A 26783-nucleotide genomic window follows, 5' to 3' on the forward strand; every position below is an offset into this window, starting at 1 on the left:
CCTCAATGTGTCGAACTTCATCCTACAGGAAATGGATCGTGGAAATGTCACTGCTTTGATTTTACTTGATTTGTCCTCCGCCTTCGATACTGTTAATCATGCAATTTTGTTAAACACCCTCCAATCTCTTGGTGTAAAAGGTCAGGCATACGAATGGTTTAAATCTTACCTTTCATGCCACTCACAGGCAGTGTGTGTCAACAGCTGTAAATCAAATGCTATGCCTCTCAAATGCGGTGTTCCACAGGGCTCTGTGGGCGGGCCCACCTTGTTTTCCATCTATCTTATTAGCCTGGGACACTTACTGCGCCAGCACAAAATTATTATCACATATACGCTGATGACATTGTATTTGTCTTTCAAACCTAACCAGGCCGATGCCTTACATGCTTTGAGTCAGCTTGAGAATGCAATGAACGATGTTTATTCATGGCTGAACTCACATTCTTTGAAATTGAATACGGATAAATCTGAGTTTTTAATGTTTGGTTCGAAGACACAATTAGGTAAACTTGACATTAATTTTATCTCCTTTTCCGGCATGTCAATTAGTGTGTCCCAAACCTGTCGCAACCTGGGTGTAATGCTAGATTGTAATATGACTATGTCTCATCAAGTTTCTAGCATTTGTAGATCTGTAAGATACCAACTTCGCAATATCGGCTTCATTAGAAAATATTTGAACCGCTCTTCTACCGAAAAATTAGTCCATGCCTTGATATCCTCTAGGCTCGATTTTGGAAACTCTGTCTTATTTAACTTACCACAAACTCAGCTCTCCATGCTACAGAGGCTTCAAAATGCGGCAGCACGCATCATCACACTATCCAAGAAGCACACTCACATCACCCCTATTTTGAGATCACTTCATTGGTTACCAGTCAAAGATCGCATTATTTTTAAGATTTTACTTTTGACTTTTCATTGCATTCAGGGCACTGCTCCTCAGTATAACATTGACTTACTCCATAATTACATCCCTGCTAGATCTTTACGCTCATCCAACTCCGGTTCTCTGATAATTCCAAGATTCACTACAATATGGGGCACACGTGCCTTTGGCCATGCTGCTCCCACCTTATGGAATAACTTACCTTCAGCCGTAAAAAATTGTTCTTCATCAGACTCCTTTAAAAGCAGTCTAAAAACTCACTTGTTTAAAGCCTCAATTTGACTACTCATTACATGTACTTGATATTTGTATGTCCTTTATCTCCTTCACTTTCTCTTCCTTCCGCGCCTAGAGCACTCTGCAGAGTGGATTTGGCACTATATAAATCATATCAATTATTATTATTATTATTATATGAGACCATTCTGAAGCAAGCAATTCTCACACAACAATAGATATATAATGTACTCTTAAATGAATCCCACAAGGATTGGAACAATCATCCTCCAGCATTCCCACTGATTCCCACTAATCAGTTACTATAGCCATCCCCTTTAATAGACAGTCATGACAGTGGAATGCATGCTGGCATTAGAATGATGAAGAATGAGAGGAAAGACCGAACATTGCATAATATACAAATAGTGAATGGTCATGAGTGCAATGGTATACAAATAGTGAATGGTCACGAGTGCAGTGGTATACAAATAGTGAATGTGGTCACGAGTGCAACGGTATACAAATAGTGAATGGTCACGAGTGCAATGGAATGCAAATAGTGAATGGTCACGAGTGCAATGGTACGAGATTTCGCACAAGGTGAAAGATAGAGGCGCTCTATTCAACGAGGCGAAGCTGAGTTGAATAGTGCGCCTCATCTTTCACCGAGTGCGAAATCTCGTTCCATTGCACGAGTTAAGACCATACACTATTTGATTTATACAACGTCCAAGTAGATCTTTTTGGTCTAAGTAGGCCTAGAAGTCTATATATGTATGAAAAATATAGCCATACTTACATGTGGATCCACTGCGATTCTCTTTCTGGCTTGTGCAATCAGTGTAGATACAGGTCACAGCTATACTAGCGCTCGTCATACACGTACACTAGCACTACGTAGGCCTACGTACGCGCATGCATGTACCGCACACGTACCTGCGCTAGCTGCATGCGATCCTCAATATGCAACACTCAGTACACGCAGTACCGTACAATTTCTCGAACCGTGGAATAGAACGAAAAAATCGAACCAAGTTGCACGCAAAAATAGAACCAAAATTGCACGGCGCGCTGAATGGAGTGCTTATTTAATATCACGTCACAAAGAATCCTCCAATCAAATTACAAGGATCTACTTGGACGTTGTATAATATCATTTAACTTCCTCTATCACCAGTATCTGTGGTTGTCCTATTGATACCAAAGGGCAATGCATGCTTGAGGCTAGCTTAACATGTATACATAACAAGTATGACAGGATTCCTAGTATATACTTGTGTCTAGTATGAGGTCCTTGATAACTTCTAAAAGTATTGGCAGGTATATTGGAGTGGCGTAATTGTTATTTGGTCATAAGCTATATAGTGATATATAATTTTGTAAAATACATAATAGGTAAAACTGTCTGGCTGGCAGTATGTTACAAGATTCTTTTTATTAGTGTGTATACTACAGAGTAATTTTCTGTGTCTACAAACAAGAACCATTTCTGAAAGAAAACAGTGCAAAAAAAAAAAAAAACCAACAAAAACCCCTTTACAATTCGACACTCCTCCCTTTTTCTCCCATACAAATTCCATCAAATCATTGAAAACCTACCTACATGTTTTCCTGAAAATAGACTGTATTGTGTGATAGCATTGAAAAGAGGTGATTGACAAAAAAAGATCAGTTATAGAAGAGTCAAGTTCCTTGTACAGTCATCCTGTTTATCAAACCAGACTTCCTCTGGCATTGATGGGCAAGCTGGAACCGTTTTTTTTTGTTGTTGTTCATTTTGTTTTGTGTCTTTATCTCTTTGTATAGATTCCTGTAAATGGTTTTGTCATTTATCTGTCCTTGTGCATACTTACATATTATGATTATTCAGTATTATTAAAGCAGGTGCTAGAGAATGTTTAATATCACAACACAAAATTTCTTCTCACAATGTATCACTCAAATTAGCAATCTCCCTCACTAATTTCCTCTCATATCACAAATTGTAACCATTCACTTATCACAATATTCTTCATTTTTATAAACTTAGGATATACTTTTGTAGGTAAAAACTTTTTATGCCTCCGCCACGAAGTGGTGTTGGAGGCATTATGTTTTCGGGTTGTCCGTCCGTCCGTATGTCCTTTCGTACGTACGTACGTCTGTACGTACATTCGTACGTACGTCCATCCGCTTTCGTTTACGTGATAACTTGAGTAATATTTACTGGAATTTTACCAAACTTGGTCCAAGTATGAAGTATGATGGGGCAATTATTTGATTAGATTTTGGGTGAAATCGGTTGAAGGTCAAAGGTCAAGGTCAAATCATGAAATTGTATCAACTCAAGACTGGATGGAGCAAATTTCACCAAACTTTGTTGGAGGATGATGTATGATGGGACAATTACTTGATTAGTTTTTCAGTGAAATCGGACAGAGGTCAAAGGTCAAAGATCAAGGTCAAATCCTAAAATTTATCTGTTTACGTGATAACTCAAAACTGGATGAAGCAGCTATCACCAAACTTGGTCCAAGGATGACGTATGATGGGACAATTAATTAAGCAGATTTTAATGACATTGGCAAGAGGTCAAAAGGTCAATGTCAAATGCTACAAATGTTGCAATTTCCCCCATATCTATGCAATGCCCGAAGGTATTTTCTTGAAACTTGGTGTGGACATGAAGTACTGCGTAAAGATTCTCCAGAGAGAGTTTCATGTCATAAGGTCAAAGGTCAAAAGGTCAAAGGTTAGATGAAAATGTTGCAATATTACTTTTCTCGCAAATAGTTCAATGTATCTTCGTGGAACTTGGTACGTATGCATGTACTGTCTGGCAGGGATTATCTAGGGAATTTAGGGGTCATGGGTCAATAGTCAGGGGGTCAAAGGTCAAGGTCAACTCCTCAAAATTTTACTATTTCCCTCATATACTAGTATATGCAATGCTTGCATTATTAGTTTCAAAACTTAATACATGCATTACCTAATGGAGATTCTCCGGGAAATTTCCAGCCAGAAGGTCAAAAGTCACAGGTTAAGGGTCAAAGGCCAGGTTTCAATGCCCCCCCCCCCAAAAAAAAAAAAAAAAAAAAAAAAATCTATTTTTTACCGTCATCACACTCTTTCTTCATACCTTGGAAATTACTCAATGCATAAACTTCCCCAAAGTTCCCCAAATATATGTACCTGCACTCTTAGAAAATTATAGCAAACCCAGTTAAAGACATTTCTGACAAACCTGTCATTTCAATATTTTTCCAGTTATGTGAAACTGCCATGGATCACACATTGTGAAGACATTGTACTATGCGCCTATTGGGAGAATCATGCATTATGGCGGAGGCATCAGTCGCCATAGCGACATTTCTAGGTTTTTTTTTTTTTGTATCTGATCATAATTAAGCTCCAAATTACAAAACACTGTTACTATCCCTTTTCTTCTCTCAACTTCTCCGTATTCAGGTATTCCCTTCTGTATGTCCCCTCATATTTGTCTTGTGAAATTCACTCTGTGTTGATGTGCTCAACTATAATGATGTTAAATATATTGAGGTTCAAATCATTTATTTGTGTGTGTGCATTTTGTTTCTCCCTGTAAATGTAAGAGAGAGTTAATTCTAGATTACCCTGTCAAGCAAAGTGCTTTTAATATTGATAATGGTCTCATCCACCTGTACCCTGAGATATGATAAAATGTAGTGTGGTTACATTTAATAATTTCTATTTCTTTTGAAATGCTCCTATCTACATGTATAGTGAATGTGATGTGAACATTGTTGATTCTTCATGATCGATCAACTCAATGATATTCAAAATATTGGAAGTGTGTGAGCATTTTGTTCCTTCTTTTCTGTGATTACACTTTTTTTTTTGGGGGGGGGGGGTGGGTGGTTGGATTTTTGCTTTGCTTTGTTTACCTAATTCTATGTTGCATGTATTATATATATATACACATCTATGTGCATAATGTTTTGTAATACAACCATTATATCATTTCTTGATGCACAGACATGAGGAAGAACAGCTGTATTGGGTGCATCATGTGCTGTGTGATAAAATGAATAAACGAAATGAAAGTGAAATTATGATTTCTTATGTGAAAGTGAACAAATGGTGTAGAACAAAATCACAGAAACTAAAAATTGATAATGCAGTGATGAGTGATGTGTGTGTGTGTGTGTGTGTGTGTGTGTTGGGGGGGGGGGGGCATTGGTGAGGGGAAGGAAGAGAGGAAGAAGTAGAACCAGCTCAGCATCCTCTGTGCCAATATGTAGATGTTTTTGCCATCATATGAGTTCCAGTTTTTTCACGTCATGTGAGGAGAGGAAACATGGTCAGAGCTGTATATCACCTTTCAAAATTGTTTGTACTGCACTTGAAAAGCAACGCCTATTGCAACAGGGAAATTGTGTGAAATGAGGTGGGAGCAAGACTGCTCATTTCCTTTGCTCGTTTTTGTCGACCATTAATTGGCAGTGACCAATAGAGGACCACAAAGGTGTACCGGTAAGTACAGTACAGATCTATGCACTACAAGAAACTTTAGCAGAAGTAACTGTATGATGTGCCTCGATCAAATGCATCTCCATTAGAAAAAAAGAAAAGAAAAGAACAACAATTTTATAAAACAGATAGCACACGACACATTTATATTTCTCTGTTGCACTTTATCTACCGTAGGATGGCTCTTTGGTATGCTGGATGGCCGTTCGGGCCTTTTCCCCAAGGAGATGGTCATTTCTGCCCCTGGTCCGCAGACACTTCGCCAAATCAAGGTCAGTTGTATGTTCTCTGTCATGGCTGTATATTGATGTATATTTGTGTCCCGCCCTCTGGTCTTGGGCTGTGTTTTTGTCACCTTTTATGTCTATATCTTCTCATTTTCTGCTCTGTTGTCTTGATTCTCTGTCTGTCATTGACTCGCTCTATAGGCGCGGTCAGACTGGCAAAAGATCGAGAACTTTAAGATCGCAATCTTTAAGATCTCGAAGTTTTGCCAGTGTGACCGCAAACTTCCCGCGAAACTTTCCGCGAAACTTCTCGATCTGTTTGCGGGCGGTGTCTCCGAAGCGCGAGACCATTGTCATGCACAGATGTGCTTTGTTATGTCACAGTCACTAACCATCGAAGGGCGCACTCTTTCTTGCGCGCGTACCAATGGCCCAAACTTCGCGATCTTAAACTTCTTGATCTTTTGCCAGTCTGACCCCGCCTACTGTCTACTTATATTTTATGTTTGACTTTTTCTATCTACATTGTATTTCTTAATATTGATGTTTTCTTTCTCTTGTCTGTGTCTCCCGTCTCAGTCTCATTGTTTTTCTTTTCTCTTGTTCTGTCTATCACTCCCTTCATCTCTTGATATCTCTTCCTTCTATCTTCGTGCTATATCTCTCTTTTTTTAAAAAATCATTCTGCTGTTATTTTCTGTCTTCCATACTCCCCTTCCTTATTGGTAGGGAATTGATGAATGTCTGCATGAGAGTGCATTCCCATGCCTACTTTTCATTTTATGTGTGAAATTAATCAGCACCCATAGAAAGATCCTTTCATTGGTCAATTGTAATTCACATGATTCACATTTATCTATTTTTTTCTTATATTTTCAGATTAATATGTAACAAGAATATTATAGAAACTATCAAACTTGCTTTGTATCTATCAAATCTGTGCTAGTGAATTTGTTAAAGGCAGGAAAATTATTAGCCAGAACACCTGTTGCTAATTTTGAGATGTTAGTAGGTTGATCCAAAAAGAAAGAAAGAAAGAAGGAAAAAAAATGTTCTGGCCTCATAGTAGTGAAGATTTCATATAACTCATATTTGTTGTTTTCTTCTTTTTTTTTTTCTCAAAATGTTGATATTAAACAAAGTGCATCATTCTGTTAAATAGTTTAGTCAAGCCCCAAATTCAAGTTGAATTTCGACACCAAATGATAATTTTACTTTATACCAGAATGTCAGTTTGATTGTATCAGAAAGAGAAAGAGAGTTTAATTCGTCTTTCAGCTCTGTGTTCAATATGTCCATAAGTCAAGTTTATCAATAGATCAGTTTGCTCTGCATATCTTATATTATTGTTTTACATGCATGCTAGAGATTGTCTACCCCCCCCCCCCATCTTTTTGATCAGTTCAGTATGCATGTATAGCATTGTTAGATCTTTGACAGTAGATGGCGCTCTACACTACCCTTGAATCATGGAGTATTGCATGGCATAACCACAAACGCATTGTGTTGTAGTAGATACCCCCCTCCCGCACATCGCCATACCAGTAGTGCATTTCCACCAGCAGTCACATACATTTCCTGAAGTTATAATGGGAGGGGGAGGGGGGATATGGCCTCTCTTTTTTGTTCCATTCTAGGTACAAATCCCTTTTGAGCACATGCAATAATAACTAATTCTTTGGAGCTGTAATTCTTACACTTGTTGTGCATCTCACTCTAAAGTTGTGCATTGAAGTGGTGGGTCTGGAACCGGAATTGCATTACCATTCAAGTGTACATACAAAATTGGAATCAAATTCAAGTGATCCTCTTTTTGTTTTTTGTCTTTCTATATAATTAATCCAATATAAAGTCAGCTTGTGAATTCATGTTGGAATTGAAATTTCCCTAAAATTTCTTCTTAAAATACAAACAGTTCCTTTTAAACCACCTGCAGGAGAAAAAGTCTTTGGTCATGCTACTTATATGTTGAAATATGTACCCATATATGTTTTTGTTTTTGTTTTTTATGTTGGAACTGCTGGGAATTAAAACATGTATCTTTGTCAAAAATCATGTGAGTCCATGTGTTCAGAAAAGAGTATGTGATACTGTGAAAAAAAGGAACAATATATCCTTTTATCACAATTTCTGGTGAGGATTCTTTTTATATTTCAAATTGGTCCAGATTTGATTTCAGAAAAGTGTTTGTGCAATATGCCACAGAACATACATTGTACCTGGCTCAGAGGACAACATTTTTGTATGAATCCTGCCATTTCCTCTGCATGAACCATAGTCTGGTTTCATCAACATCCATGTAGGAGAGTTCTAATAACTCATCGTCTTTTCTCACCTCACATGCATGGCGATCAGGCCCAGAACCGGGTTAACATCGAGTCCAGGATGCGTGAAGAGGTAAACGAGTTCATTGACCTGAAAAAATCCACTCCGCGTTCAAGTAGATTTCGAGAGATAGAATGAAACCAAACAATTACTGTGCGTACTGAATATTTCGCAAGGTTTTTTTTTTTTCACAAATTTTGCAAGTCAGGTGCCACTTGCAAATTTAAATGCATGCAAAATTATTCACGCTGATCTCGACATTGATACAGCATGTATGCATACATTTCTCTATTCGTGATTATATTCCGTTAGTGCGAACTTAACCACTCGTGAAAATTTTTGAAAGTCCCAATTTGCAAAAACAAAAAAGACTTGTTAAATACATGCCATATACAATGAGAGCACAATGAAAGTTTGACAAAGATTGTACCAAATATGGATATGAATTTCAAAGTTTCATATGTTTTCAAAAACAGTGATGTCACTCACTGTCCATTGCCTCAAATTCCTTAAAGTGACAATGCATGGCCTCCTAAGTATCTTATTTGCTTACTAACTGAAATCTTCAATGAAATTCCCATTCGTGATTAGAATTTAAGAAGAGGAATTGTATGCAGCACTCCAAAGTGATACAGAAACATGACAATTTAGCATTGACAGCTTAGTGTGCAGGGGGCTTTTAGTTTTGTAGTCCATGAATTGACAGAGAAAAAAAAAATGTTTTTCCTATGAGATGCATATGACTGGGAGAGTATTGAGCCAATGACATCATTACTTTTATCTAATTTGCATCATTGGCATCAATTAAGTGACATCACTGCTTCATGAAAACATATTGGATTAAAAAAGCCGTAAGTTTTTATATATTTTTTTGCATACTCTCAAAAATTCTGTTACTTTGTTATTTTTGTCTGATTCCAAGAGACTTTTAATGCTCCATCATGCCTCAACTCTTCTTGTTGAAATCAAATTGAGCGCAGGGCGGAGTATCCCTTTAAGATACATGTATATGTATACAACCGTATGTATCTATCTGTTACCCAATGTGTTGGATTTTTTAGTGCTTTTCCTTCTTTTACTTAGATTAACTTAATCTTGATGCTACATGATAAAATAAATGTTACAAATTGATACCATTGGGCAGGGTAATTGATGTCCTTTCATATCTATAGGCAAAGTTTGTAAACATTTTGCAAAGTGGAAGAGATTACCAAGATCAAATATAAACAACAGGCACTTACAGAATCGATTTGGGGTAGGTTCATGTCTGCACCAAAGTAATGAGATAATTCTCTGCATTCATTCAAGCATGAGAGACCTCACCTATCATTTATTTCTCTAGTCTTCACACATTTGCATGACACACATAAATTTTTCCCCGTCACCAATATCCCTACCTAGGCAATCTCATGCAGCACCTCATACCCCGAGCAATGCATGTTCAAATGTCTTGAACCTCCAACATTACAAGTAACATAGTGATGAAACCTCTTTCAGGCTGGGTTCTTATATCTGCAAAGAGGCAGAAGTTCCTGAGCTGTAAATGCATAATTTGCATCACACATACAAGTATATGTAATATTTTTGCAACCAGCATTGTCATACACTGTTGCAGTCATTATTTCTGGCAGTTCAGGATTGCATGTGGAAAACTACTGCCAATTTTCACACACCTGACATAACGTACATGTACATTGTACACTGTATGACATGTATACATGAATGTATACGTGTACATGAATGTATACAGACAAAGATTTATAGACACTCTGCCTGGTGGGAAGTTTTTACCCATCAATAACAACAATATTTTGATTGCAATCAAGTAGAAATCATCATTCATAGAATTGATTCACAAACTGGGGTACCTACCTGGATTTTGATGAATACAAGAGTGCAGAATAAACACATTCCAGTACATAATCCATTCCGTTGGTTGGTACAGCTGTATCATTTTGGCTACATTGTAAAGCTGTGTTCCTTCACATGCAAAATTGCACGGTACTCAATGGCACCCCACACATGATGAGATCATGACAAATCTCAATGCACGGCAAGATCATCACTAGAGGGCGTCATACAGGAACATTCAATGCAAGAGTTTAGCATACATTATGAAACTTTGGCTGAATCTGATATGCAGTGTTTTATTTTTCTTATCCATGTCAACATATATGAATCACTATTTACTTTCCAGAGGTTTCTTATATCTTTGTCTATTTTTATTTATTTACTTATTTTCATTTCTTTATTTATTAATTAACTTTTTTTTTCCATTTATTTATTTTCATTTATCTGTTTATTTGTCAAGTTATTTTTTTCCATTTATTTATCTATTTATTTATCAAGTTATTTTTTCCATTCATTTATTTATTTATTATTTATTTATTTATTCATTTATTTATTCATCTTTACTGATAGACTAAACCCCGATGTTCATTTGTTTTTGATATCTGATTAGGGATAAACATCATTATTATTTGTGTATGTGTCTGTGTGTGTGTGTGTGTGTGTTTGTGTATGTGTTGGACACTCATTTGCAAAATGCAAATCAACATCAAGATATGCTGGATACATTGATGTATTTTTTTAAATCAGTTTTCCCATTAAGTTGCAGTATTTTAGTATCTCCCACTTCATATAATTTGTTTTTGATGGAAGGTTGATGTCTTATTTGCTTCATACACAATTCTTTTTTTTTTATTGCGGTAACCAGCAAAATATAATTTGTTTTTATTCAAACAAAAGTGATATTTCCCTTCCATTTTAATGCCATTTCTGATTCATAAAGGATTTTCCCTCTTTGTATTTGAGCCACCACATTGTGATAAGTTGACAAGACTAATAAGGGTAGCTTTTAGGATAAGTTTATTGGAATACACTGTATCTTTTTTTTTTCTTTGTTGTTGTTGTATGTTTGAGACGGGATTCAGGTAAATTTTCCCTGCTGTCAACTCGTTATGGCAAACTTGCATCTGCGCTTACAGGCCAGGTATCCGATAATCAGTGGTAATGGACTTTGAGGCCCCACCTGCACAGCTTGTTTATTTTTGTTTTTGTTTGTTTCTTTGTTTCTTTGTTTTTTTTCAATAATTTCCTTGTATCTATTCTCTCACAAACACAGCAGGGCCTGCAGCCCCGTGTGGAACAGCCACCTGCCACGGCTGTACCAAATGAGGACCAGAAGCGGTTCTCCATGCCTGAGTTTGCTAGCAAGTACTTCCGGGAGAGCTCTGATAAGTAGGTCCAGGACTGTTTTGTTGTTCTTCTTCTTTTTAAGCTTTTCATGCCACAGTGTCAGTGCAGTTTAATAGATGATTTAATAAACTACAAGCAAAAACATAAAGCTAACAAATAGAATCAAGAAAGTTAAAAAATGGTGAGATTTTTCTCTCACAATCTGTCTCTCTATCAGTTGAATGAATTGATTTATTTACAAAATTGTACATTTATTCATTCATCTATCTGCCCGTCTGCATATCTATTTATCCATTTTTATATGTTTTTTGTCTATCTATTTGTCTACTAATCTATAGTCTCAATGATTTACTGTAATTCTAACTCTCTTTCCATAATGTAGACCTGTAAATATGTATGTCTTTCTGGTGACAGGTCTGTCTGTTAAAAGTAAGGATAAATCCATGCAAGTGTTTAAAAATCTCACACAGTTCAGTCAGTGGTAGTTGTCAAGAGTCAGAATGGTGTGTTTAAACCTGTTGAAGACGTCGTCCTTAACCAGTTAGGATGGGTGTAACATCATCCCGGTAAAGGCGTGCAAAATTAAAATGTGCCATAGGGTGTTTGTTTGTTTGTTTGTTAGTTTGTTTGGGGGAGTATATTTGCCATTGACCCAAATCATGAGTTTATTAACTCATTGCTCAGAGTTGATTTTTATTTTAATTTCATTTATTTACTCTTTTTTTACATGGTTTGGACTCCCTGTTTGTACATTAAGTATTCCACAATGTGCCATCAATCTTTGACAGTGACTGGTTGTAAAAAACAGTTTATATTGGGTACAGTGTATTTGATCTTTAAATTCTCCCATGAAATGGGAGAATTATTTAGTTATGGTATATGTTTGATATTACTGGTTGTTATGCTAACTGAGACTCATGTTAGTTATTTGGGTGTGTGTGTTATTTTGAATTTTCTGATATAAGTTTTGTTTGTAGTATTATGTTATTATTTTGTAAATGTAAAACTGGGGGCTGAGAAGGGTTGAAGTAGTTTGATTTATATAGGGTTATAAAGAATTGATATATTGTATATGTATTGTGTAATAGATTTGTAGGGTGTTGTTTGTTTTCATTGTGCTTATCATAGACGTAATTATGTAATTGTGATGTAAAACTCATTTTGTTGCAATGTAATGCCAGTGGAAGCCAAATTTCTATGTCTGACATAGACCAATAAAGAAATGAATGAATGAATGAATGAAATGGGTGTGGGCATATCTTCTGCACATTACTCCAATGAACAAAGGTGTACTCTTGATGCACTGTATCAGATATTATTGACTGCATCTATGGGCTAGCATTTAATGATTCCAATAGAAAGCTAATAGAAACCTGTAAAACCGACAGAAGCCACTAGGACCATTAAGACTTATTAGACATCCTGTTGGTTTGAAGTTTATGGGTTTCTATTGGATTTCTGATGGTGTTTATAGGAAAGTAATTAATTGCTGTGGGACTCACCACATGCCTGCATGATAAAATTTATATAACACTTTCACTGACACTAGGGTGGAGATGTAGAGATGTCAAATCAAGCTAGCATTTTTGTGATGTCATATATTGAACAATCGTCACTTGTTGCATTGCCGTGTTGTAAGTGAATCGATGGTGATGTGATTCTCCAATCCCCTGAAAGTAAATTTCCTTGAAGGATAGTTATTATCATATCAAATTGATTAAAATCAAATCAGATTCAATGACAGCCATTTATCTCATACTTTGTGGTAAGGTTCATCATGCAGAGGAAGAGTGACGGGTCGATCCGCGGTTCTCTCAAGTTCATGGGGTCGCTGAAGAGGTCGCTTCTTAGAAAAGGTGAGAGCAGATTACTGAACATCCATGTTAGGGTGACTTGTAGTTCCCTAGCTACCATGTGTCAACAGCATGTGACCCAAGAATTATTTGTTTTGCTGGAAATGTATTCCTGTTTGTCGACATTGCTGTTTGAAAGTGCAATACCACTCCCATGTTAAAGCTTGCTTTTATATGAAGGAAAAATTCAGACAAGCACAATTGTTAATATTCCTAGGGTAAGATATGAAGTGTGGAATGAAAACAAAAAAAGAGCTATAGGTTGCGAAACTTCAAGCTCGATTTATACTGGAAATGAGGTTGGATGTACATTTTTGTAGATACATTGTTTTGCCATCTCAAGGCCGCACAAGGCTCTCCCTGGTTGCCGGCAGTGACACGATGAACTTGGAACAACTACCCAAGCTCTGAAATTCTGACATTATGTTAAGTAGTCCAGGGTAGACAAGGCATATAAAATGAAAGTAAGAGATTATTAAGCAGAGGGGTGAAGATATGGGGTATGAGTTTTCTTTGATTTGTCTCCCTCTGTGCAAGTGAAATTTGTAAGATCGCAACAGCTAATCTATATTTTAAACTGTAGCAAGTTTTTATGCCTCTGCCCGAAGGGTGCCAGAGGCATTATTATGAAATGGGGGCCTGGAATATTTCTGCTTTCTTGTCCACCAACAGAGAAGAAGAAGATGGAGGAGGGAGAGCCGACTTCAATGCAGCAGTCAATGCAGCAATACATCATGGCCGTTTCCTTCACCAACAGTCCCATCCAGGCGTCCCTCATCGAGATCACGGTGCCCGAACTCAACAAGACCGCCCTTGAGTGCTTCCTAGGTGAGTTGGGCCCATGTGCCTGCCATCTATCCATTCACAGCATCATCAACTCTCTGTGTGCCATGTTTGCACGCCCGACTCTGTTAACGGAGTACCAAGTTTGCATATTCTGCTCAAATGCACAAACCCACCCAAACCGATTGATAAATCACCAAATGCCACCGTACAACGAAAGCATTTCTCGTTGTTCCATTCCTGTCACAAGTAGCTTGCATTCTATGTGGTGATTGAAGATCAAGCTATGTTCCCTAATGGATTTGTTAGTAAGTTCAAACATTCTGTCACTATTTTGTGTGCTAAAGTTATGTCTCAACAATAGTGTAGCTACTGGTCATTTGAGAGAAAACAATCATATAGGTTTGTTATATAATTTACATCAAAGCAAAGCTTGGCATTTTCTCTACCACCTTGCTCAATATACATGTATGTCAAGGGTAGTAAAAGTCCATTAAAGTTGCATGGATTAAAAAACAAGCTTTCTCATTGCATGACTTCACTGCTGTCTCAGGATAATGTGACACACGAGGGGTTTACGCCATGGCACATAAGGAGTTAAGACCTTGCCCCGAACTTTGTTGTTCATGCCCTCAGCCTGCACCAATACAAGATTTGTGCATCTGTTTTTGATAGGTAGGGCGTGAGGATGAATAACGCTTGAAAGAATAATGGAAAAGGTGGATTATAACTTATAGATGCATAACAGTAAAATAAATCCCATTTATGCTCTTCAGCACATCTTAGTCTCAGTTTAGTACACAAAGAAAACTTACTCTTTGTGCTGAGATAAAATACCTCAGGCCATTTATTTACCTAATTAACCAGTAGTAATGTCCAGGCTCTCTTTGTTTGTTTGTTTGTATGCTGAAAGATATTAAAATCAATATTTCATGTGAGTTTAATATTAACAACTTGTTCGTGTTGAATATCCATAATTACATTTATTATTGATTCACTTTTCATTTTGACTGATCAACTTTATAAAATATTCTGACATTTTATTGCTCATATATAGTACTTGTTAAACAGTTTTGTCCAGAGCCAAGACAGTGGCAGATTTTTATGTTCAAACACAAAGTTTATGTTTTGTTTGTGGCCAAGTTTTTCATAGAGGGGAAAAGAAAATTTTTTGAATGCATTCTATGAACAGTACAAATGCTGCTATGATCAATGTAACATGCTATTTCTCTTTTCCCCAAAAGCATTGCTTAACAGTAGACTCTGAGTTGTGAATTTCATGCTCATGTGTTTTGTCTTTTTCTCTGTCACTCACCCAAACATATAGCACTGATGCAAATAATGGGAGACTACCCTCTCAGAACACGCGGCGGTACTGGCCAAGAGAGGGCGATATATGAATGTGTCGTCCTCATTATCAAGGTATGTAAAGTCAAGAATATTCCTATAAAAGGAATTTGGACTGCTTGATTTATTTGCACTTTTGTTTGTGTTTTTCTCATCAAAAAGGGTATGTGTAGAAATCTGTTATCAAGATATTTTCTAGGGAGAGAATGAGGTGGATTTATGAATGAGCCAATCATTTTGATTTCAAATTTTTGATTCGATTTGTTGATGATAATTACAGTGTCTTTGTTGCTGTTGATAATTCTTGCAATGTTTCTGCTTGTCATGAATTTGCCTCGACTCTCATGAGGTGTAGAGAAAATGAGCGCGGTCTGTGCTTCTGCACACAGTATCACAGAGACTCCAACCCAAAGCACCTTCTGATCTGGAGATTCTCCCTCCCGAAACCCCTAGCAAACGGGAGACTCCAAGTTGATGTGTGCAAAGCGCGAAGTTCCTAGGATTCTAGATGTTCTCTGGTGCTATCTAAGGCTTATTTTTTCAACATACGATAGAAATAGGTAAGAAATCCTTTCCACCAGGAGACACAGAGCCAGAGTGGGAGAAATCAAATCTCAAAAGGGAGAACGGGAGATTGTGCAAAAAATGGGCTTTCGGTGGGAGATCCCCCATCGAAAACGGGAGAGTTGGAGTCTCTGGTATCAATCCTGTTGCTTCATAATACTGAAGAGTGCCCTCTTGTGGGCACTGTGTGTTCAGCTAAACTTTGGTCTGGGCACCTGTTGCTTTAAAAACAACCTAAACTTTTGCCTGTTTAGTCTTTAAATCCATATCTTTCATTGGGCCGGTAGTATTCTCATCTTATAAGCACAAATATCAACATACAATGCACCATTTTCCCCACTTGAGCAAAAAAGGCAATCTCTAGTGAGGAGGGACTCATTTACAAGAAAAGTTTGTCCAACTTTCCAAGCAAGTTGTCTCTTTCATCCAAGGTATGCATGTGGAGTATTTGGACTAGCGCCCTCTACTGTTAGTGCTGGTCAGTCAAATCCATTTATGCTGTCTCATGGTGCTGTAGTGGCTCCATCTTGAGTAGATTTATCTTCGTATTGGTCTGCATTTTCCCTGTGTCATTTGTGTGATCTGTAAACTTTGTAAATTTCCATCTCTTTCTGTAAAATTTCTCATCAGGTTTGAACCAAACATATGAGGGATGATTCGTAGGGGTAGGGCAGACACCTTTGTTCAAATAGTTCAGATGGCATTGAGAAGATGGGCTCAAACAGCCCAATGTCAATAAATTTAAGATCTTTTTTTTTTCCCTCCAGAACCTGTAGTATATTGGATTTAGAAACCAGAAGAGCTATTGTAAGGGAAGAACACTACAAGTTGCTCACGACTGTAGCAGAGATGGCGTTATTGAGCACTGAAGGGAGAGGATGGGGGGGGGGGGTGTGGGGGGTGGAAGAAGTTTGTAAGGCCAAAGGGATACGATTTACATTTGTAGCTACTCTATCAAAAGAAATTATGAGATTTTGACCAAGCTGGTCAGGAATCATTCTTAGTTGCAGGTTGATATGATAAAGAACTTGTTCAAATTCCACCCAAATTTCACCAAAAGCCCCAATGGGGGCCCCAATAACTAAAAACTCTTGTTTCTTTGTTTGTGTGCAAAGGTGCCATGTTTTTTCTTTTTTTTTGAACTAGAACTTCATAACCAGCCACAGTGCATGCATTTGGATATTGTTTGAAGAAAATAAATTGTTCATGTACCCACATGATACACTATTTTGTGTAGCTGTCTGTACTGTGAAAAATATATAAGGGTAAAAAACACAAAACATCACGGTAGATAGAGGGTGGTCCTTATCGATGAGAGTGCCGCGGTCATTATACCCCCGCCAAACGAAGTTTGAAGGGGGTATATAGGAATCAGCGGACGGTCGGTCGGGCGGTCGGGCGGTCGGTCCGTTGCAAATCTTGCGTCGCGAACTACTTCCTCAGTTTTCAACCGATTCCCATAAAACTTGGCACAGATGTGTGCCTTGGGTTGTAGATGTGCAAGACGTATTTTTTGACAGTAAACAAAAGTACGTTGCCATGGTAATGGCATATTATGGGCAAAAATGGGTACAAATCTTGCGTCGCGAACTACTTCCTCAGTTTTCAACCGATTCCCATAAAACTTGGCACAGATGTGTGCCGTGGGTTGTAGATGTGCAAGACGTATTTTTTGACAGTACCCAAAAGTACGTTGCCATGGTAACGGCATATTATGGGCAAAAATGGGTACAAATCTTGCGTCGCGAACTACTTCCTCAGTTTTCAACCGATTCCCATAAAACTTGGCACAGATGTGTGCCTTGCGTTGTAGATGTGCAAGACGTATTTTTTGACAGTACCTAAAAGTACGTTGCCATGGTAACGGCATGTTATGGGCAAAAATGGGTACAAATCTTGCGTCGCGAACTACTTCCTCAGTTTTCAACCGATTCCCATAAAACTTGGCACAGATGTGTGCCTTTGGTTGCAGATGTGCAAGACGTATTTTTTGACAGTACCCAAAAGTACGTTGCCATGGTAACGGCATATTATGGGCAAAAATGGGTACAAATCTTGCGTCGCGAACTCCTCCCACAGTTTTTGATCAATTTTTATGAAGTTAGGTACAGATGTTCATCTGAATATGTTAATGTGCAAGACACATATTTCCACAGTGGCAAAAAGTGCGTTGCCATGGTAACGGCATGTTATTGGTAAAATATAGGGCAAAATGCTTCATGGCAAAACTGCTTCATCAGTGTTCTTCCAATTCTCATGGAATTCATATTGAATGTTTGTCTTAGGATATATGTCAGCATGACACATTTCTTGACAGTGACAAAAAGTATGTTGTCATGGTAACAGCTCACATATTATGAGCCAAAATGATGGAAAATTTTGTGTTGCAAACTACTTCCTCAGTTTTTGCCCAATTTCCACAAAACTTGGTACAGATGTGTGCCTTTGGTTGTAGATGTGCAAGACGCATTTTTCGACAGTACCCGAAAGTACGTTGCCATGGTAACGGCATATTAATGGCAGAAGATCAAGGAAAGATCTTGCGGATTTAACTACTTCCTCAGTTTTTTGACCAAAGCTTATGAAATGTTGTTTTGACCAAAGCTTAATATGAAATGTTGTTTGGCGGGGGTATAACCAGTCGCTGTAGCAACATTTCTAGTTATTTTCTCCTACGAATCGATTCTGAGGAGACTTAGAAGAAATCGTCTTTGATTAGAGAATGCAAAGTTATCCCCAAGGTACGTTGGGGACCTTGGGGGGCAGTTTGTTTTTGCTGCTATTACTACTCCTGCTTTGTTGTTGCTTTTTGATGAGGATATGATCACAGCTTGAAGGTGTTGGAAAGTTCAGGTTTTACTAGTGTGCATCTACACTGTGTTTCCAATCTCCACTCTGCTCAGGCCGGCTACAAGTACCCAGAGCTTCGGGACGAAATCCTGTGCCAGGTCATCAAGCAGGTCACGGACAACAGGAGCCCTAAGAGGTGAGCACAAAGCACGTCTATGACCAAATCATCATTCCTGCCACTCACTAGCCATGTAGCTTGACCCTAGGGACCATATGTGACCGTGCACCTCAAAACGAACATAAAGTCGCACACACTGATTTTGCGTGAGGACTGAAAATAAGTGAAATGGGTCAACCTAGCCGAACTTGACTTTTTCAAATCTTCTGAAAGAGCGGGTCTTCTTTTACATTATGCTAAAATTTTGTATCATAAAACGGGCAGGAAAGTGTGTGTTTTTAGCAGTTTATCTCTAACATTTTTGGTAGAATAGTGTGATTAGGTGTGTCTTTAGAATCCCTTTTCCATTTCTGAAAAACCTTGTCCACACTCTTCACTTTCAATTCTCATAACTTTTGAAAGGATAGTGCTACTGCTTTGAAAGTTGGCATTAATTATGGACAGAATGTGTTAATGAGGCATGCTTAATTTCAGTTTAATCTGATAATCTCTTCATTGTTGTTACTCTAGTGGTTTACTTCCTGTTTTTTTGTCCCATTCATCGCACAGCCAGCGCGGTTTGGTAAAGATTAAGCGCTTAAATAGACACTGTACTTCAGAGCCTCTTTTCTCAGTTCACACTTTTCCTGAGTTTGTGCTTTCTTTCCAATATTTAGATAGGTTAGGAGAGTCCATTTGATTTGAGTTATACATCATTTTAAAGCTTAAAGTCTGTTCTTTCAGAATATGGTCTTAACTGAAAATTCATGTCTGGCGACTTTTTGTTTGTTTTGAGGTGCAGGGTCACATATACTGTATGGGTATGGGACACACACAAAGTGTGAAATCATTGATCAATTGACTGTACGTCATTTTCAAGTGCAATGCTGTTCCATGTTCAAATCGACTTTGATAAATCATTCAAATTCATGAAATTCTTCTATACAATGTTGTAAATCGTGCTTGTGACAGAATTTTCCTCAAAATCAGACATGACTCTAGAATTTGCAGTTGGAATTTTTTTTTTTGAACCACAGTCATATTATTAGTTGAAAAACAAATGGCAACAAATTACTGATATGTTGATGCGGTCAGATCACTACTCTTTCTATTGTTTGTACACAGAAAAAAAAAAAAAAAAACGCTTTACTTATAGTCAATAATTCATCACCTGCAGCCTCTTCCAGCTAAAAGCTAGTGTTAAAGGAAGGGTGTGTACAGTTCTGGTCTGTCAAAGAGCATGCAATTCTAAGGGGTATCAAAAGTTTATTTGATGAAATCAGTTTTGAAATGGCTGAGATATCCAAAAACAAGGTGAAACAAAGAATCCTAATAAAAGGCGTGGCCTGTCGCCTTTTATTTTCACTTTTTTTTTGATATCTCAGCCATTTGAAAACCAGTTTTCATCAAATAAACGGTGAATTTTTCTTGAAATTACATGCTCTTTCATATTTTTCATTAGAGGTTTCTCATTATCTCACTTAGGAATGTTCAAAACATGAATCCCCACTTCAACCAGTACTGTACAGTCCCTTTAATGGGGAGTAATGATGCGTGAATATTTGAAACAAAGGATGTATTTTTATACATATATCTATTTTTTTTTACACACTGATACATACAATTGTAGGGTAGCGTACATTGTAGGGTCACTGAAAGGACATGCCACATCTACCATGAGTTGGCTCAAAAAAAAAAAAAAGGTGAGGGAAGTAATTCAGGAAATGAGCGTCCCTGATTTTTTTCCTCTCTGGAAGGACCTCTTAACCCCCTTCGGATGGTTGAAGGTTTATGGGTTGTTTTTGGTTTTCTTTTTGTTATTTTTCAAATAAGAAAGTTTCCGGGGATTTGTATGTTGATTGAAGACAGGGTTACTTGGGCAGGTGTGTATGGGAAAAGCGTGTTATAGCAGAACAAGTCTGTCCTCAACAGGTTAATGGTGAAAAGTACACATTCCATCGTTGTGGTAGTGACATGTTACTAGTGATATTATTCCCCCTGTTTTCTGAAAGAGGTAAATCAAGTACTTTTACATTATGCTAGAAATATGGAAATGTGTTGAATTTTCTTTTATTTTCTTAATATATGCCATCCACGTGCAATGTCATGAAATATTGCAGCCGTCTTGTCCAGCAATGGTGGCAACAAAAACTCTGAAAACTTGTTTTCCACAGATTGTCCGACTTTCCTAAATTTTGTCATTGATAATAATGATAAAAGTTAACAGTGCTTATACTTAATGCATACTAAATAGTGTATAATTGATGTGTTCAAGTGATATTGTGGTATTTGTTCAATCCACATATACATGTAGAAAGTATTGGGGTTTTCCATGCAAGGCCTATGCTATCAAGGGCAAATGTTGTTCAAGGGACATCCTCATCTGATAATTGTTCTCCCCCATTTGTGTTTCAGGCAAAGTGCTCAGCAGGGCTGGCGACTGCTGCTCCTTCTGACAGCGTACATGCCTTGCTCCAAAGTCCTTCGGCCCTACCTCTTCCAGTACCTCACGGAGGCAGCTGCCCAGGATGGGCCCAACGTGTACAGCGGCCTGGCTGCCATGTGCGCGCAGAACATGCGCAAGGCGCTGCGGTACGGTGGCCGGCGAGTCATGCCCATCGAGACAGAGGTCACCAACTTACTGGTGAGTGTGAAAGGGACTTGGGGAAAGGAAACCCCTGAATGTAGCTCCTGTCCATTTTGGCAAACTGCTGCAGTGCTTTTTGACCTGCATCCCTCACTAGTTCTAGAGTGAGGGCATTGAGGGAACCCAACAGCAAAAATTTGACTCATTATGGCTAGCCACTACTAAACAGAAACAGCTTTGTGGCAAATGCATCACATAATTTCGTGTATTACAGGGTGTACTACCATGTAGGCCTATTGAATGATGAGATAATGTAAATTCCTTAGCGGCTGGAAAATTGTCTATTTTACAATGTATCCACAAAATTTGGGTCAATTCTTGGAGAAAGATGCCAACATGTCAGTCAGTCCCTTCAATCTAGTAAAATCCTTTGAGCAAGGTTTTAGCATATGTATTTGAATGAGCTGACTTGAGTGTTGTAATTCGTGTGATTTCATTCTATTTGTCTTAGGACGGCCGGGTGACGAAACGGCAACAGTTTATTCTGCCTGGTGGAGCGCGCACCATGTTAAAGGTCAATGCCAGCTCTGTGGTGGCCGATGTACTGGACGCCCTCTGCAGCAGCCTTGGTCTCACCAACGAGGGCGACAGACAAGAGTTTGGCCTATTTGTCATCATAGGCAACAGTACGTATCGGGCATTCTTTGCAGGCTCACCAGCTAACATATTGCTAATTAGAATTCACTGCCTGGCCATTGAACTTCCCATTTGTTTTGTCCTTCTGGATCTTTGTTCAACCTCCATCTTTGTTATGCTATACTTTTGGGGTTTAAACAAAAAAAAAACAAAAAACTTTTCTTTTGTAACTACAGCAACAAAATGATACTGCACAGTTGCAAGTAGTACTACAGAGAAAACGTGTGCTATACCAAGACAAAATAGCACTTACTTACAGTTTTTCACTGTTTATGTAACTATCTGGTGAAACAGCCCACACGTATCTTCTTTTGGCATGCAGTGCAATATGAAAATATTCTTTAATATCTTATATGACTATAGATTTGTTTGTCATGTTTTGGTTTAACACTATAAAACACAGCCTGTCCGATCTGTCAAGTGTTTGCTGCAAAGTGATAAAGAATTTGCAATAAGTGCTTTCATTTATAGCATACATGTAGATGTGTGTGATGTTGATATTACCTGACACTTACATCTTATCTACTGAAGACGTAAAGTTATTTTAATATGTAACTCCTGAAATTATTCTGTAGCACATTAAACTAACAGTTCCATGTTACCCTGGAATCCACTCTTATTCAGTTACGTTTGAGAATAGTTGCTGTGAAAGCAATCTGGAAATTGATCCCAATTGGCCAGGAAAAGTGCTACATGTCTACGTCACATGACCAATTTGCTATGTCTTTAGAAGATGTGAAGTTATTTGTTTCAATGCAAATAAAGATAAAACTGACCAGAAAGATGTATAGTTTAGATGAAAATTGAGCAAAGGGTTTTGCTCCATCAGGATTTGAACCTGACACCTCCGGATTTCTAAATTTTTGCTCTGTCAACTGAGGTATAGAAGGCCCTAATGTGGTGTTCATGCCAGAAACCCTTTAATCTCAATGCTTGAATAGTCAGAAGCTTATGTAAACCTGACATAAACCTGAAGGGTAGATATCAACTTGGGAGATATATGCAATGGGTCACTGAAGTGATACAGCTTTTTGAATCTTCATTAATACAAAGAAAAGGAAACTGACCAGAAAGATATATAATATAGATGAAAATTGAGCAAAGAAAACTGGGGTTTGAACCTGAGACCTCTGGATTGCTAGACACGGTGCTCTGCCCACTGCTGTTAAGATATTACAACTTGACACCCACCAATCTATGCCATAACATTTTACACTGAACAGCTCATTTGAACATGGAAATAGATAATTTGAGGAATGTGTGAGTAGTTAGTACACAAGTGATCAGGAATTTGTTCCAACTGGCCAAGCAAATACATATGAAAAGAGAATAAAAGTACATTTATGACGTCTTTGGTAGATGTGAGGTCATTACAACTTGACAATTACCACTACAATCTGTAACACTTTACACTTAATGGCTTACTTGAACATTGCAATACTGGTGCATACATGGAACTTGAGAATATGCGAGGTTTTTCTTAACAAATGATCAAGAATTTGTTGTAACTGGAAGTGGTTATATCTATATCATGTAACCCTTGGGGCTTGTCTTTAGGAGATGTGAAGTCATTGTGGCGTGACACAAGGCAGTTTATTCCATAACACTTTACACTTAACACCCTACTTTAACAATGAAAGAGATAATGTGTGGTGTGTGTGATTGTTTTGTTTTTATTTTTTGTTTCATTTGCCAGCATGAGGGTGTTTGAGCATGGCACAGGCTTAGCTTTCATCGTATGACCTTTACTTTGCGTCTTCATGAGATGTGAACTCAGTGTCAAAGGTCATGTCTGGTCATGTGATAAAGTTTAACCACAAGAATCCTTGTTGACAAATAATTTTCACTCAGTAACACCAGATAGTTATTGATCCACTTTGGGATCTCCATGCTATGGCGCTGTCCAAGGTCACATGCTCAGGTCAAAGGTCACTACAGGTCAGATATTAAAGTCTACTGGCAGGCACATGTAGCCTTTTTAGAATGGTCTCACACTGTTGGTGAAACGAAGAGCAAGAGAACCAAAGCTGAGTGCGTCAGCACACAATCTTTTTGAGATCTATGATTGTGATTATAGATAATGACCAGGGAGTCCTAGAAACCAATCCCACCGAATGATTTCGATATTAGTCATTTCGACCAATGAAACTGCTCAATTCACCCGTTGACCGTCAGTGAGAAATGGGTACTCATATGCATTTCAGGCATTCAAGTCTAATAAGTTAACCCTGTGTGTTTTGAGTGCTGATTGGCACAGAAAGCCCATAGTATTGTCTACTCTCTCTGGCTCAGAAAGTGTTGAAGACTTCTTACAGATCCCAAGAGACCCTCTTGCCTAGTTTTGGCTCTCACTGGTGGCTTGACTATTCTCTCTTAATAGCCCTCTGCCTACTCCTTGCAGTCACTACAGCTGGAGGGTCTTGGACAAAGGCTAACTGGCAAGACTGTTTTGACAAATAACTATGCACTTGGGACAGAAATATCATCTTTTTTATGCATAATTAAATTTCTAAAAGCTTCTCACACTCTCTGCTGAATATGGTAATGATTACCTTTGCTATGAAAACGTGCAGGGTTATGTATGCTTAATGCTTTGAGCCACAGACTTAACTACCATGACTTTTCACACTTTTTCGTAATTTTCTCAAGTTTGCTCTATTTATCCATTCCCATGAAAATGTTCATCCTGGGTGTCTCCCTGGTGGGCAAGGTGCAGTCTGGAAATTTCCTTGTTTTATTATACGTAGTCAAATGATAACTATCTATCACATCCAAGCTTGGAAGCCCAAGACTGTAGTTGCAAAACTTTCCCCACAAGAGTTAAGCATTTCTGATGCATTATAAGTTTGATACCAAGCTACTTTGGCATAATTGATTTTTCAGAGAAAGGGGTCAGGCTGTGGAATGAATAGCTTTAATGGACAGAAAATGCTGTTACAGTGTGATGATAAGGAGCGGGAGGGGAGGGCATACAGAGAAAATTGCAATGATTTGAAAAGGTATTGAGAAATGTCAGTCTTTAGGTGCAAAGGACTTTAACCTTCCCAAACTAGTGTGTTATACCCTGAGATGTATATTCCCTGGAACATTCTAATGAACTCTCCTGTTTTATAATGCCAGTTTGAATACTAAAGTAGCTGAGAAATGCATGCTTCGAATTAAAATGTTATAGGTACAATGTAGCCACTTTCATAGCATCATCATCAAGCCCACAGCATGCATAGTACACTGTCATGAGTGGTACAAACAATAGCAGTTTAAGCAGTGTACATGTCATCTGCTGAGACAGAAGTTTTACACAGGTGGTCCCATTCTTTCAATTGTTTCCTTCCAGAGCACAACGAGACCATGCTCCAGCAGAACGACTACATCATGGACGTGTCCACCCACATGGAACAGATGGGCGTCGGCTTCGTGCTGCTCTTCCGGCGCATTCTCTGGATGCGCCCCCTGCGGCTGGAGAATGAGGACCTTGTGTCCATTGTCTACAGCCAGGTATGTCTGAAGGGCGCAGATGTTATGTAATGTTATGTGTGGCTGCACTAGTGGAAATATTCATACTGCCTGAGAGAGGAGAATGTGTCTGATGGGGTTTCATGACATTTGCTCCTGCGACACACTTGGTATTCTTGTTTCTGTTTTGTTAATTTGGATCAAGTATAAAGTGGAAAAATGAGCAAAGAAAATGGGATTCCATTGAGATTCAAACCCGAGACATCCGGATTGCTAGCCCGGTGCTCTACCGACTGAGCTATAGAAAGCCCTAGTGCAGTGTTCGTCCCAGAAACTCTAAATTCTCAATGCTCGGATGGTCAGAAGCTATAGCAAGTATAAAGTGATCACAAAACGTAGTGCTTTCACATGTGACAAACTAATCAGGATCAGAATATGGGTTCTGTTCTTATTATCCTTGCCCAAACAAGTGGTTTCACAGTCTGCCGTGAAACAAATACATGACCTCCCAAACCACATCCAATAGAAATGCTGAATGTTTACAAAACATTACCTTATCAATGACAAGCTATGTGCTGGAATGAAAAGTGTCGGATAGATTGAAATTAGTCATTACTATGTAGATGTGGCACACGAAGATATCTCATAATTCTCTCCAACTCGATTTCTATGATATCTCCAGGTCCGTCAGGATTACATTGCCGGCCACCTGGTCATTCTTGAAGACGGTCAGCTACAGGACGACTTGATTTCATCCATCATCCACCTGGCAGCCCTCCAGATTAAAGCTAATGATCAGGTCCAGCTCCCAACCCAGTAAGTGTCAGTCAGGACAAACCCCGGCAATTAATTCCACCATCCCCTCCCCTTCCTTCTTGGATCTTATATAACTATGTTAATGCACCCCCCTCCAAAAAAGAAAGAAAGACAGAAAAACAAACAAACCAACCAAAACAAAACAATGGACTTCAGCCACAAAACATTAGATTCTCATTGGGTCTGATAATGCAGGTTTCTTTTTTTTTGGGGGGGGGGGGGAGGGGGAGAGATGTCAACATTGTCGCTTTCAGTTTGTTGCCATTTTCCAAGGAATAATAATCTTTATTCTGATGAGATATCAAGTCTGGAAGGGGAAAAATTTTTTGAAGACATAAATTCTTTTGTGAGATATTATTTTCTGTTCTATTACATATTTGCTACTACC

At 38.3% G+C, this 26783-nt stretch overlaps 1 protein-coding gene across 1 annotated transcript in view; it reads left to right on the forward strand.

Moving 5' to 3' along the window:
• Positions 1-26783, forward strand: part of LOC140232203 (unconventional myosin-XV-like) — a 122447-nt gene that overhangs the window by 86279 nt on the left and 9385 nt on the right. Inside the window, exons 27-38 of the mRNA XM_072312341.1 lie at positions 5777-5871; positions 8182-8223; positions 11276-11391; positions 13120-13205; positions 13875-14030; positions 15313-15416; positions 16714-16723; positions 18819-18882; positions 21259-21487; positions 21942-22116; positions 25461-25621; positions 26262-26395. Of these exons, the coding sequence (XP_072168442.1) occupies positions 5777-5871; positions 8182-8223; positions 11276-11391; positions 13120-13205; positions 13875-14030; positions 15313-15416; positions 16714-16723; positions 18819-18882; positions 21259-21487; positions 21942-22116; positions 25461-25621; positions 26262-26395 (1372 nt within the window). The remainder of the gene's footprint in view (positions 1-5776; positions 5872-8181; positions 8224-11275; positions 11392-13119; positions 13206-13874; positions 14031-15312; positions 15417-16713; positions 16724-18818; positions 18883-21258; positions 21488-21941; positions 22117-25460; positions 25622-26261; positions 26396-26783) is intronic.

The sequence above is a fragment of the Diadema setosum genome, chromosome 8 (assembly GCF_964275005.1).
Source record: "Diadema setosum chromosome 8, eeDiaSeto1, whole genome shotgun sequence".
NCBI classification, from domain to species: domain Eukaryota; kingdom Metazoa; phylum Echinodermata; class Echinoidea; order Diadematoida; family Diadematidae; genus Diadema; species Diadema setosum.